Source organism: Haematobia irritans, chromosome 3 (assembly GCF_050003625.1).
Source record: "Haematobia irritans isolate KBUSLIRL chromosome 3, ASM5000362v1, whole genome shotgun sequence".
Taxonomy (NCBI): domain Eukaryota; kingdom Metazoa; phylum Arthropoda; class Insecta; order Diptera; family Muscidae; genus Haematobia; species Haematobia irritans.
The window spans coordinates 126,190,012-126,205,124 of NC_134399.1; the positions used below are offsets into that span (position 1 = coordinate 126,190,012).

Sequence of the window (15,113 nt, forward strand, 5' to 3'; positions counted from 1 at the left end):
AAGTGGTGCAGGGTATAATATAGTCGGCCCCGCCCGACTTTAGACTTTCCTTACTTGTTTTTATATAAAATCTTGTCAAAATTTATTTTATTATTATTTCGGCTTGAGGTCCTTTTTAATAAAAAATCCTTTTTACGATTTTTGATTACTTGTTAACTTTGTTCTCCAATATTTCGACTAACATCTTCGACGGGGATCTACATAAATAACAAATATTAGTACACAATGTACGAGTAACACAAACAATTTATATTTACATTAAAGTATTTTTAGGAAATAATCAAAAAATTGTAGAGAGTGATTACGTCTGCTTTTTAGAAAATTTGATTGCCAACTAAATATGTCTGCGTCCGTGTTTTTTTATGATGTATCTATACATTTGAGAACATTTATCTGTGTCTGTTTTAAAGTTTAATCTCTTCTCGCTGGGAACGTCGGTGATATAAAGCATCTCTAAGGTATATCGTCGGAACAGATTACTCTCTTGCACTAATACATCTACATCGTCAAAATTCGGGCTGTGTCCAGTTTGTGTACAGTGGGTTGCGAGTGCCGTCTTTTGATCCAATGGCTTATCTCTAGCCTTGTGGTCAGATTTGTGGGATGAAATTCTCGTCTTTAATTTAGTTCCTGTAGTACCAACATATACCTTTTGGCATATGTCGGACCCGTCTCCATTACATTTTATTTGGTATACTAAATTTGATTTGTCCTCCTTTTTAACTTTTGATTTTGCTTTCCCATAGAATTGGTCCATTGTATTGTGCGTACTGAAAGCGAGTTGAATCTTGTCCTTGTCATAAATTTCAGAGTTTTTGAATCTTTCGGAGAAACCAGGTATAAAAGTGACAGATTTATATATTTTTGGCTCCTTATTGATATTGTCATTTTTTGGCTTCTGTGCACGTTGTAATAAATATTTTATAGTCTTCTTTGGGAAGTCATTCATTAATAAAATGTCTCGTATCTTTTGCTTATTTTGATGATGATATATCTTGTCACTTATTGTCAAAACTCTATTTATGAAATTGTTCGCGGTGTTTATTATCATTGATTTTGGATGTTTGGAATGAAAATTGACCAATCGTCCAGAAGCTGTGTCTTTTTGGTACCAATCAAGAAGAATCCTATTTTCTTTCCTTATTACTATCGTGTCCAAGTATGCCAGTTTGTTGTCATTTTCCTCTTCCATCGTAAATTGAATTAGCTTATTGTATGAATTTAGAACGTTGATAGTGTTAATCGTTTCTGTTTTCTTTATGATTCCAAACAAGTCGTCCACATATTTCGTCAATATTTTGGGCTTATTTGGCATTTTTCCAATCGAGTCATCCAATAAATCTTCCATTACTATATCAGCAATTACTGGTGAAGCTGGAGATCCCATGGGTAATCCTTTTTGTTGACTGTAAAATTTTCCTCGTATTTAAAATACCTTGTGTCCTTAATGCAAAATTTTAATATTTCAATGAATAGTCCTCGGGGTATATTAGTGTACTGCTCCAAAATATTCCACTTTTTCTCAATTGTCTTAATGGCTAGTTCAACTGGTACACTTGGAAATAAGGAAATTACGTCAAAAGATATTAATGTTTCGTCAGATTCTATTTTAACATTGGTCAATCTAGATTTAAAATCCACCGCGTCTCTTATATTATACTTTGATTCCTTCGTCAAATGTCTTAAAATGTCGACTAAATATCGGGAAAGATCATATCCTGGAGAATTGATTGAAGAGCAGATTGGTCTTAGATACGAGACATTTTATTAATGAATGACTTCCCAAAGAAGACTATAAAAGTTTTATTACAACGTGCACAGAAGCCAAAAAAGGACAATATCAATAAGGAGCCAAAAATATATAAATCTGTCACTTTTATACCTGGTTTCTCCGAAAGATTCAAAAACTCTGAAATTTATGACAAGGACAAGATTCAACTCGCTTTCAGTACGCACAATACAATGGACCAATTCTATGGGAAAACAAAATCAAAAGTTAAAAAGGAGGACACATCAAATTTAGTATACCAAATAAAATGTAATGGAGACGGGTCCGACATATGCCAAAAGGTATATGTTGGTACTACAGGAACTAAATTAAAGACGAGAATTTCATCCCACAAATCTGACCACAAGGCTAGAGATAAGCCATTGGATCAAAAGACGGCACTCGCAACCCACTGTACACAAACTGGACACAGCCCGAATTTTGACGATGTAGATGTATTAGTGCAAGAGAGTAATCTGTTCCGACGATATACCTTAGAGATGCTTTATATCACCGACGTTCCCAGCGAGAAGAGATTAAACTTTAAAACAGACACAGATAAATGTTCTCAAATGTATAGATACATCATAAAAAAACACGGACGCAGACATATTTAGTTGGCAATCAAATTTTCTAAAAAGCAGACGTAATCACTCTCTACAATTTTTTGATTATTTCCTAAAAATACTTTAATGTAAATATAAATTGTTTGTGTTACTCGTACATTGTGTACTAATATTTGTTATTTATGTAGATCCCCGTCGAAGACTAACGATGTTAGTCAAAATATTGGGGAATAAAGTTAACAAGTAATCAAAAATCGTAAAAAGGATTTTTTATTAAAAAGGACCTCAAGCCGAAATAATAATAAAATAAATTAGAACAACAGGTCAACAAAACGAAGGACATCTTGTCAAAATTTTATTTTTATTGAAAATTTTGTCAAAATTTTATTATTATAGAAAATTTTGTCTAAATTCTATTATTATAGAAAATTTTGTCAATATTTTATTATTATAGAAATTTTTTCCAAAATTTTATTAGTATACAAAATTTTGCCAAAATTTTATTATAGAAAATTTTGTCAAAATTTTATTATAGAAAAGTTTGTCAAAATTTTATTATTATAGCGAATTTTGTCAAAATTATATTTTTAAAGAAAATTTTGTCAAAATTTTATTTTTATAGAAAATTTTATCAAAATTTTATTATAGAAAATTTTGTCAACATTTTATTATTATAGAAAATTTTGTCAAAATTATATTTTAATAGAAATTTTTGTCAAAATTTTATTTCTGTACACAATTTTGTCAAGATTTTATTTCTATAGAAAATTTTGTCAAGATTTTATTTCTATAGAAAATTTTGTCAAACTGAATTATATACGTATTTAATCGGCATTTTTATACCCTCCACCATAGGAAGGGGGGTATATTAACTTTGTCATTCCGTTTGTAACACATCGAAATATTGCTCTAAGACCCCATAAAGTATATATATTCTGGGTCGTGGTGATATTCTGAGTCGATCTGGGCATGTCCGTCTGTTGAAATCACGCTAACTTCCGAACGAAACAAGCTATCGACTTGAAACTTGGCACAAGTAGTTGTTATTGATGTAGGTCGGATGGTATTGCAAATGGACCATATCGGTCCACTTTTACGTATAGCCCCCATATAAACGGCCCCCACATTTGGCTTGCGGATCCTCTAAGAGAAGAAAATTTCATGTGATCCTGCTGAAATTTGGTACATTGGTGTTAGTATATGGTCTCTAACAACCATGAAAAAATTGGTCCACATCGGTCCATAATTATATATAGCCCCCATATAAACTGATCCCCAGATTTGCATTGCGGAGCCTCTAAGAGAAGCAAATTTCATCCGATTCAGCTGAAATTTGGTACATGTTGTAAGTATATGGTCTCTAACAACCATGCAAAAATTGGTCCACATCGGTCCATAATTATATATAGCCCCCATATAAACCGAGAATCAGATTTGACCTCCGGAGCCTCTTGGAAGACCAAAATTCATCTGTTTCAGTTGAAATTTGGTACGTGATGTTAGTATATGGTATCCAACAACCACCGTGGTGCAATGGGTAGCATGCCCGCCTTGCATACACAAGGTCGTGGGTTCGAGTCCTGCTTCGACCGAACACCAAAAAGTTTTTCAACGGTGGATTATACCACCTCAGTAATGCTGGTGACATTTCTGAGGGTTTCGAAACTTCTCTAAGTGGTTTCAGTGCAATTTGGAACGCCGTTAGGACTCGGCTATAAAAAGGAGGTCCTTTGTCATTGAGCTTAACATGGAATCGGGCAGCACTCAGTGATAAGAGAGAAGTTCACCAATGTGGTATCACAATGGACTGAATAGTCTAACCATGCAGGAATTGGTTCATATCAGTCCATAATTATATATAGCTCCCATATAAACCGATCCCCAGATTTGACTTCCGGTGCCTTATGGAGAAGCAAAATTCATCCGATCTGGTTGAAATTTGGTACGTGGTGGTAGAATATGATATTTAACAACCATGCCAAAAGTGGTCCACATCAGTCCTTAATCATATATTGCCCCCATATAAACCGATCCCGTGATATGGTTTTGGAGCCTCTTGGAGGAGCAAATTTCATCCGAGTCAGTTGAAATTTGGTACATTGTGCTAGTATGTGGCCGTTAACAACCATGCCTAACTAGGTCCATATCGGTCTATAATTATATATAGCCCTCAGATAAATCGAGACCCAATCACACAAAAATTGGTCCACGTCAAGTTCATAATTGTATATAGCCCCCATATAAGCGACCCCCCATATTTCAATTCTGGCTCTCTACGTATCGTGCAAAAAGTCCATATCGATTCGTAATTATTTGTAGACTTGCCTACACACAAAAATTTTTTTTTTTCAATCACGAAATTAATTGATCCAATTAATTTTTAATTGAAATGTCTTCAATCATAGAAATTATAGTATCAATTAAAAAATTAATTGAAGGTCAATTAAAAAGTTAATTGATCCAATTAAAAAATTAATTGATAATATTATTTTTGTGATTGTTTTTTGTTTCAATTAAAAAATTTGTTGAGTCAATTAAATTTTTAATTGAATATTTTTTAAAGCTCAATTAAAATTTTAATTAGAAAAACTTTCGTGAAATTTTTTTGTGTGTATACATTAACTGTTTTGTCTAATAACTATATACCACGTATGGACTAACTCACAATTTAGAAAACGATGTTAAGAAGTTTTAAGATACCACAACCCAAGTAATTCGATTGTGGATGACAGTCTTTCGTAGAAGTTTCTACGCAATCCATGGTGGAGGATACATAAGATTCGGCCTGGCCGAACTTACGGCCGTATATACTTGTTTTGTTTAATATATACCCCGTACTGGAAGAAAAACGTACTTTAGTAAAGCATTTTCCATCCCTGATGTAAACCGTCCCACCCATATTTCATTTCTAGCTCTCTAATTACTGCGGAAAATTTGGTTCTAATCGTTTAGTAATAATTTATAGGCTCTTATAGACATAAGATTCGGCCTGGTCGAATTTACAGCCGTATATACTTGTTTTTAATTCCCATTAGCTTCAATTTACATCAATCGAATGAATTAATTTTTTAATGGAATATTGTTTTCAAAATGCAATTAAGATTTTATTTGTAAAAATATTTGCGATTTTTTTTATGTGCCCTGGATATATTAGAATTACGCTAAGACTATTCGAATAAGTAGGCTCTTTGTCAAATCGAACTTTATTCGCTGATTATTCCCTTTTATTCCCAATGGGATGTTTGCGGAAATATTTCACTGGTTTCTATCACTTATATGTATCTTTTCTTTTATCCTAAATAAAAAAACGCCCAATTTGTTTGAGTTTTATTTTCAATCTGTGCATATCCCAATGACTTTGCCCAAAAAGGATAATTAGATTACATGCAAATTAAATGCACTGCAGGGAATTTATGCAAGTCGATGACAGTAAACCAACCAGACAATTATCCTTTCAGCCATCCACAACAACACAAAATACTTTCGGATGCAACGTTTGTGTGTGAGTGTGTGTGTCTAGGACAAAAACAAAACTTCAGTAAGGTTTTCATCAAGGGAAAATTGCACAAAAACACTTAACATATGGCAGAGTGCCAGACAAGTAGACAAACAACAAGGACTTTAGCCATGACTGTCATATAATATTATTTTAATAAGCCGGTTAAATTTAATGATAATTTTTTTAATATTTAATAAAAAGCAAATGGTTTATAATTACCTGTTGATGTTGTTGTTTTCGCCCTGATTGAGGTTGAAGTGAAAGTCAAAAGGGGCAAAATGATGGATGGAATATATGACATGAAAAAAAAATTGTATGTAAATGTTTTCAATTCACTGAATTATTTTAGATAACATAGAAAATTTGGAAAAACACTTTTGTAATATTTTTTGAATAAATTTTTCTTTTTCAATAAAAACTCTTTATTTTTATTTATAACACTTTTCCAATTTTTTTCACTAAAATTTTATAGACCAATTTTTTTTTTTTGTTAAAGATATTTCTCTGAATGGTAAATTTTTCTAAGTACTTAAAGTGTTTAGTTTAGTTCTTCCCATGTCAAGAGTATACCAAAATAAACTGTCTTGCAACGCGTCAAATAACCAACTGATTTCCAAGTTTCGAATCAACTTGAGTCATTAGCAGTTCACAAATGCAGCCAGCTAGTCGTCAGTCTGTGATGTGATATTCAGCGGGAAGCCTACAGGAAAAATCATGGTAATATTGCTATTTTGTAAAATAAGAAGAGCCCTTTTACCCCATGAACCACCATCATCCATTGTAACCCATCCTTCCATATGGATCTAACGAACATGGCCCATTCGAAGCTCTGTTGCCGATGTTTGGCCAGAGGTGTTGCTGGTACTGCACACACTAATGCCAAGGGTGATAACAACTATGAAGCCTATGGAGCCCTGCATTGTTGTGAGCAGAGGCAACGGCCACTTGGAGCAATAGATTCACTCTGCATCCGTGTTGGGTGGGGCATGAATGCATCTCCACTATGGTCATATCTCGGTTGATTGCAAAACATTCCCATATTGAGATGCCTTTTTGTTTTGCCAACAGAGGCGAACAGGCAAAAGCAAACACCTCAAATATGTAACAAATGTGGCTGAATATCGAATCGAAGGATTTCTGCTGCATGTTCCATTCATTGCGGCTTAATGATAACCTAGGAGGTGGACTAACCCCACCGTTAGCTATGCATTCGAGTGTATATGGTGGCCGCATAAAATGTTTAACATAACACTCTCATATTTTCTGTGTCTTTTTGGTTTTTGTTTTTATGTTCCTTCACTTTCGGTCATATGGGGTACGAGTCCTGGGTCCCATTGACGATGACTTTCTCACTCTTGGGTTGTTTTTTTTTCTAGCGCCCACACTAAAAGAAAATTCTCTAGAAACTGCAGTGACTGCTTCAGTCTCAATGAGATGTTGACAATGGTCATATATATACAAGACTACACTACATCAGCATATCCGTTTCCGGTGTTTGTCATTATGTCCCATAGAGTACTGCAAGAGCTCGTTTTTTTTTCTCCCAGCTGTTACTTTTACTGTTGTTGTTTTTGGTGTTGTTGTTACTCTAAACACTTCGTGATAAATCGTCACCACACAACATCATTATTATCATCGTTGTTGTTCGTCGGTTTGCAATCCTATCATCGTTGCCTCGATATGCAACAGGCACCCCTAACTGTTGCGCTTCCTTTTGAGAGGAGATTTAAAAAAAAATTGGGATGATTGTTGCGTGTGAGCTCCAACTTGGTGTTTGACATTTTTTCATTCATTTGATTTTTTTTGTCTCTGTATCTCTGTATTCTCTCTATCGTTTTCTTCTCACTCACTCCACTTTCTTTACTCTTTTTTTTTTGAGGGGAGAGCTATTTATGTAGTTGTAAGAGTACATTTGTATCGGTGTATATTTTACCTGTTGCCTTTTGTTTTGAAAAGCTGCACCCAGTTTTTATTTGTATTGGTGTACTTGGCAAATTTTAAAATTCTCTCTCCGATTTTTAAACTAGTGTTGGAAAATGTTTTAAAGCCAAGGGAAGGTATGCCAAAGATCAAAATATGCTTCATTTGTAGCAGATTTTTTTCGCTTAAATAATTTAAATTTTAGAATTTATTAAACATGTTGACACTTGTAATTACCTATTTAAGAAGGTGATGCAAGTTGTGCAGTGAAACGATGCAATGAGTGAAATGAGGCTACACAGAAAAAAAGTAAACTGTTCTATAGGAAGAATGAACTACCTCGTGTGATTGAACTAAATTGTACTCTACATTTTGAGATTTCCACAAAGCGTTGTTAAAATCAGGAAAATTTATTTGTGTACTTTTAAACTAAAAACCAGGAAACTACTTCCTCTCCTAGAAGGAAAAATTAACTAAAAATAAAGAAAAATAAATTATTTACGACAAATTATAACCATTTTAACCATACAGTAGTGCATTCTTACTATTTTTGGAAATCGCACGAAAATATTTTTCTGCTCTAGTTCATACTAAACATATGTATACGGTCATTGAACTTTATACTCACGTTTAGTTGATGAAATGTTTGAGACATACTTAAAAAAGGAAATTTTGCTTTTTGGTTTTCTTTTTGTGTATGGGCTTAGTTCAGAAGAGGATCTTTATACCTTGAACTTATTTTGCAAAATTTTAATGTATGGAAAATTTTGTCAAAATTTTATTTCAATTTTATTTTATTATTTTGGTCAACATTTTATTTCTATTGTCAAATTTTATTTCTATTTAAAAATATTTATATATAGAAAATTTTGTCAAAATTGTATTTCTATAGTAAATTGTATTAAAATTTTATTCCCATAGAACATTTTGTCAAAATTTTATTTCTATAGCAAATTTGGTCAAAATGTTATTTCTATAAAAATTTTTATTTCTATAGAATATATTGGCAAAATTTTATTTCAATATAATATTTTGGAAAAAATTTTATTTCTATTGAAAATTTTCTGTAAAATATTTTGGCAAAATTTTATTTCTATAGAAAATTTTGTCAAAATTTTATTTGTATAAAAATTTTGTTAAAATTGTATTTGTATAGAAAATTTTGGTCAAATTTTATTTCTATAAAAAATTTTTATTTCTTTAGAAAAATTCTGTCAGGCAGAGTATGCTGATCAGGAATGTGGTAATGTCGAAACCGCAGTCCATCCAACCATCTTGCAGTCTATAGGGCTTTGTTCAAATAAATTTGACAAATATACTTTTCCTCTATTGGTTAAGTTACTCTTGTAGTTTAGTCAACGCCATGATTTTAAGCTGAAATCAAAAAAAATAAATAAAAAAATTTTCAAAATGATTTATTTCTATAGAAAATTTTATTTTTATAGAAAATTTTGTCAAAATTTTATTTCTATAGAAAATTTTATTTCTATAAAAAATTGTTAAAATTGTAGTCCTATATTTTGTCAAAATTTTATTTCTATAGACAATTTTTATCCAAACTTTTATTTCTATAGAAAATTTTATCGAAATTTTATTTCTATAGAAAATTTTGTAAAAATTTTATTTCTATAAAAATTTTTTGTCATGATTTTATTTCTATAGAAACTTTTGTAAAAATTTTATTTCTATAGAAAATTTTGTCAAAATTTTAATTCTATAGAAAATTTTGTCAAAATTTTAATTCTATAGAAAATTTTGTCAAAATTTAAGTTCTATAGAAAATTTGTCAAAATTTTATTTCTATAGAAAATTTTGTCAAACTTTTATTTCTATAGAAAAATTTGTCAAAATTTTATTTCTACAGAAAAACTTGTCAAAATTTTATTTCTATAGAAAATTTTGTCAAAATTTTATTTGTAAAGAATTTTTTTTTCAAAATTTTATTTCTAACGAATTTTTTTTTCAAAATTTTATTTCTATAATTTTTTTTAATTTTATTAAAACTTTATTTCTATAAAAATTCTGTAAAAATGTTATATCTATAGAAAATTTTGTCAACATTTTATTTCTATAGAAAATTTTGTCAAAAGTTTATAGACTATCTTGTAAAGAAGTTCTATAGAAGATTTTGTCAAAATTTTATTTCTATAGAAAATTTTGTCAAAATTTTATTTTTATAGAAAATTTTATCATTTTGTCAAATTTTATTTCTATAGAAAATTTTGTCAAAATTTTATTTCTGTAGAAAATTTTGTCAAAATTTTATTTCTGTAGAAAATTTTGTCAAAATTTTATTTCTATAGAAAGTATTGTCAACATTTTAGTTCTATAGAAAATTTTTATCAAAATTTTATTTATATGGAAAATTTTCTCAAAATTTTATTTATATGGATAATTTTCTCAGAATTTTATTTCTATAGAAAATTTTGTCAACATTTAATATCCTAGAAAATTTGGTGAAAATTTTATTTCTATAGTAAATTTTGGTCTACATTTTATTTCTATTGTCAAATTTTATTTCTATTTTAAAAAATTATATCTATAGAAAATGTTGTCAAAATTTTATTTCATTTATATAGACAATTTTGTCAAAATTTTATTGCTATAGAAAATTTTGGCAAAATTGCATTTCTATAGAAAATTTTATCAAAATTTTGTTTCTATAAAAAATTTTGGCAAAATTTTATTTCTATAGAAAAATTTGTGAAGTTCCTTGAAGTTGCAGAGAAATGGCCTGCAGAATCTAACAAGTAGAAAAAAATTGATAAAGGATTCCGGTATGCTCCTAAAACTAAATGATTGTGGAACAATTTCCAATTTTTAGTTTTTTTTTTTGCTGGCAGAGTTTTACCCTGAAACTTCAAAATTTACATAGTGGTTACAATTAATATCAAGGGTGCTAAATTGGATTGAAATGGGTTCAAATTTAAATATAGCTCTCATATATATTTTTCTCCCTATTTACTCTCTTAAAACCATGCCGATTAATGTGGAATGTTGCGAAGATAGTATAGAATGGACATTCTAACTATATATGTCAAATTTAGTCAAAATCGGTTCAGATTTAGAAGTAGATCCCATGTAACAAACGTAGTAAATATTAAATTAACAAAATTTTCTGTAGAAATAAAATGTTGACAAAATTTTCTATAGATATAAAATTTTGACAACATTTTCTATAGAAATAATGTTTTGACAAAATGTTCTAAAGAAATGAAATATTAACAAAATTTTCTACAGAAATAAAATTTTAACAAAATTTTCTAGATAAATAAAATTTTAACAAAATTTTCTAGAGAAATAAAATGTTGGTAGATTATTTTTGGCTCGAGTGGCAACCATGTTATGGATAAATTTTTGTATGATTGGGGATCGGCTATATAACTATAGACCGATATGGACCAATTTTGGTATGGTTGTTAGTGGCCATATACTAACACGTTCCAAATTTGAACTGGATCAGATGAATTTTGCTTCTCCAAGAGACTCCGGAGGTCAAATCTGGATAACGGTTTATATTGGGGCTATATATAATTATGGATCGATATGGACCAATTCTGGTGGTTAGAGACCCAATACTAACACCATTTTCCAAATTTCAACCGGATCTGATGAAACTTGCTTCTCTTAGAGGCTCCGCAGGCCAAATCTGAGGGTCCGTTTATATGGGGGCTATACGTAAAAGCGGACCGATATGGCCCATTTACAATACCATCCGACCTACATCAATAACAACTACTTGTGCCAAGTTTCAAATCGATAGCTTGTTTCGTTCGGAAGTTAGCGTGATTTCAACAGACGGACGGACGGACATGCTTAGATCGACTCAGAATTTCACCACGACCCAGAATATATATACTTTATGGGGTCTTAGAGCAATATTTCGATGTGTTACAAATGGAATGACAAAGTCAATGGGGGATGGGGGGTATATCCTATATATAAAAGTTTTTTTTTTAAATACCCTCAATCATAGCATGGGGGTATATTAACTTTGTCATTCCGTTTGTAACACATCGAAATATTGCTCTAAGACCCCATAAAGTATATATATTCTGGGTCGTGGTGAAATTCTGAGTCGATCTAAGCATGTCCGTCCGTCCGTCTGTTGAAATCACGCTAACTTCCGAACGAAACAAGCTATCGATTTGAAACTTGGCACAAGTAGTTGTTATTGATGTAGGTCGGATGGTATTGTAAATGGGTCATATCGGTCCACTTTTACGTATAGCCCCCATATAAAGGGACCCTCAGATTTGGCTTGTGGAGCCTCTAACAGAAGCGTATTTCATCCGATCCGGCTGAAATTTGGTACATGGTGTTAGTATATGGTAACTAATGACCATGCATAAATTAGTTCACATCGGTCCATAATTATATATAGCCCCCAAACCGATCACCAGATTTGACATCCGAAGCCTCTTGAAGGAGCAAAATTCATCCGATCCGGCTGAAATTTGGTACATGATGTTGGTATATGGTCTCTAACAACCATGCAAAAATTGGTCCACATCGGTCCATAATTATATATAGCCTCCAAACAAACCGATCCCCCGATTTGGCTTGCGTAGCCTGTAAGGGAAGCAAATTTCATCCGATCCGGCTGAAATTTGATACATGGTGTTAGTGTATGGTATCTAATGACCATGCATAAATTAGTTCACATCGGTCCATAATTATATATAGCCCCCATATAAACCGATCACCAGATTTAACCTCCGGAGCATCTTGGAAGACCAAAATTCATCTGATTCAGTTGAAATTTGGTACGTGGTGTTAATATATGGTCTCAAACACCAATGCAAAAATTGGTCGAAATCGGTCCATAATTATATATAGCCCCCATATAAACCGATCCCCCGATTTGGCTTGCGGAGCCTCTAAGAGAAGCCAATTTCATCCGATCCGGCTAAAATTTGGTACATGGTATTGGTATATGTTCTTTAACAACTATGCAAAAATTGGTTCATATCGGTCTATAATTATATAGCACCATATAAACCGATCGCCAGATTTGGCATCCGGAGCCTCATGGATGAGAAAAATTCATCCGATTCGATTGAAATTTGTTGCGTAGTGTTAGTATGTGGTCTTTAACAACCATGCAGGAATTGGTCCACATCGGTCCATAATTATATATAGCCCCCATATTAACCGATCCAAGATTTGACCTACGGAGCTCTTGGAGGAGCAAAATTCATCCGAACCGTTTAAAATTCGGTACGTAGTGAAATTTGGTACATTGCGCTAGTATATGGCTGCTAACAACATTGCCAAAAATATTCCATATCGGTCAATAGTTATATATAGCCGATCCCCAAAAATAATCTACCAAAATTTTATTTCTACACACAAAAAATTTTTTTTCTGATTCAATCACGAAATTAATTGATCCAATTAATTTTTTAATTGAAATGTCTTCAATCACAGAAATGATAGTATCAATTAAAAAATTAATTGAAGGTCAATTAAAAAGCTAATTGATCCAATTGAAAAATTAATTGATACTATTTTTTTTGTGATTGATTTTTGTTTCAATTAAAAAATATGTTGAATCAATTAAAATTTTAATTGAATATTTTTTAAAACTCAATTAAAATTTTAATTGGAAAAATTTTCGTGAAATTTTTTTTTTGTGTATATAGAAAAATTTTTCAAAATATTATTTCTATAGAAAATTTGTTCAAAATTTTATTTCTGTAGAAAATTTTGTCAAACTGAATTATATATATACTTAATAGGCCTTTTTATACCCTGCTCCACACTGTGGAACAGGGTATTATAAGTTAGTGCATATGTTTGCAACACCCAGAAGGAGACGAGATAGACACATGGTGTCTTTGGCAAAAATGCTCAGGGTGGGCTCCTGAGTCGATATAGCCATGTCCGTCTGTCCGTGAACACATTTTGTAATCAAAGTCTAGGTCGCAATTTAAGTCCAATCGCCTTCAAATTTGGCACATTTAACATTGTAGGTATGCGTGCCAAATTTGGTTGAAATCGGTTCAGATTTAGATATAGCTCCCATATATAGCTTTCGCCCGATTTACACTCATATGACAACAGAGGCCAATTTTTAACTCCGATTTAGTTGACATTTTGCACAGTGAGTAGAATTAGCATTGTAGCTATGCGTGCCAAATTTGGTTGAAATCGGTTCAGATTTAGATATAGCTCCCATAAATATGTTTTTCTGATTTCGACAAAAATGGTCAAAATACCAACATTTTCCTTGTAAAATCGCCACTGCTTAGTCGAAAAGTTGTAAAAATGACTCTAATTTTCCTAAACTTCTAATACATATATATCGAGCGATATATCATAAATAAACTTTTGCGAAGTTTCTTTAAAATTGCTTCAGATTTAAATGTTTCCCATATTTTTTACTAACATTGTTTTCCAACCTAGTGCATTAGCCAACTTAAATTTTGAGTCTATAGATTTTGTAGAAGTCTATCAAATTCTGTCCAGATCGAGTGATATTTAAATGTATGTATTTGGGACAAAGCTTTATATATAGCCCCCAACACATTTGAGGGATGTAATATGGTATCGAAAATTTAGATCTACAAAGTGGTGCAGGGTATAATATAGTCGGCCACGCCCGACTTTAGACTTTCCTTACTTGTTTTGTTTAATATTTACCCCGTATGGACTAACTTACAATTGAGAAGACGGTGTTAAAAAGTTTTAAGATACCTTGCCATCGGCAAGTGTTACTGCAACACAAGTAATTCGATTGTGGATGACAGTCTGTAGTAGAAGTTTCTACGCAATCCATGGTGGAGGGTACATAAGATTCGGCCTGGCCGAACATGCGGCTGTATATACTTTTTGTTTTTTTAACAGTTACCCAACACTATCCTCTATGGATGCTCTTTCCACATAAACATTAATCTAAACAACTGCAGCGACCATTTAATGATGACTTCCTTAGCAACTGTTGCTCACACCACATTAGCAACAGGTAAAGCAACCATCATTCATCTGACACCAATGGGGAAACCATTGTGGTCTCAACCACCATCGAAGAATCAAAAGAGAGAGAATCAAATGTTAATAGAGCATGAAATTCGTACTCTTTACATATAGAATTCTTCGTTAGTATTTGGTGACATGTGATTGTATGGGTGAGATGATTGACTTTTTAATCTTTAACTCACCCACACAATGATAAATTTCCCCTGCAACAGAAATGGTAACATGCGCAATAGAAAAATTTCTACAAAAAATTAAAAATCATATGATACAAGAATTGAATATTTTAAGAAAATTTGAAAAGGCTTTCCGAGGTTTTGGTAAAAAAAACCTTAGATGAACTGTAATTATGTTGCAAATTTATGGCAATGTAGCAAAATTT

General features: G+C 31.8%; 1 protein-coding gene across 1 annotated transcript; it reads right to left on the bottom strand.

Moving 5' to 3' along the window:
- Positions 1-334: 334 nt before the first annotated feature.
- Positions 335-1,387, bottom strand: LOC142231175 (uncharacterized). Its single transcript, XM_075301793.1, has one exon. The coding sequence runs from the start codon at positions 1,385-1,387 to the stop codon at positions 335-337; it is 1,053 nt and encodes a 350-aa protein (XP_075157908.1).
- Between the last annotated feature and the right edge of the window lie 13,726 nt (positions 1,388-15,113).

Coding starts and splice junctions, on each gene's coding strand:
- LOC142231175 (XM_075301793.1), bottom strand. CDS start 1,387: ATGGGATCTCCAGCTTCACCAGTAATTGCTGATATAGTAATGGAAGAT.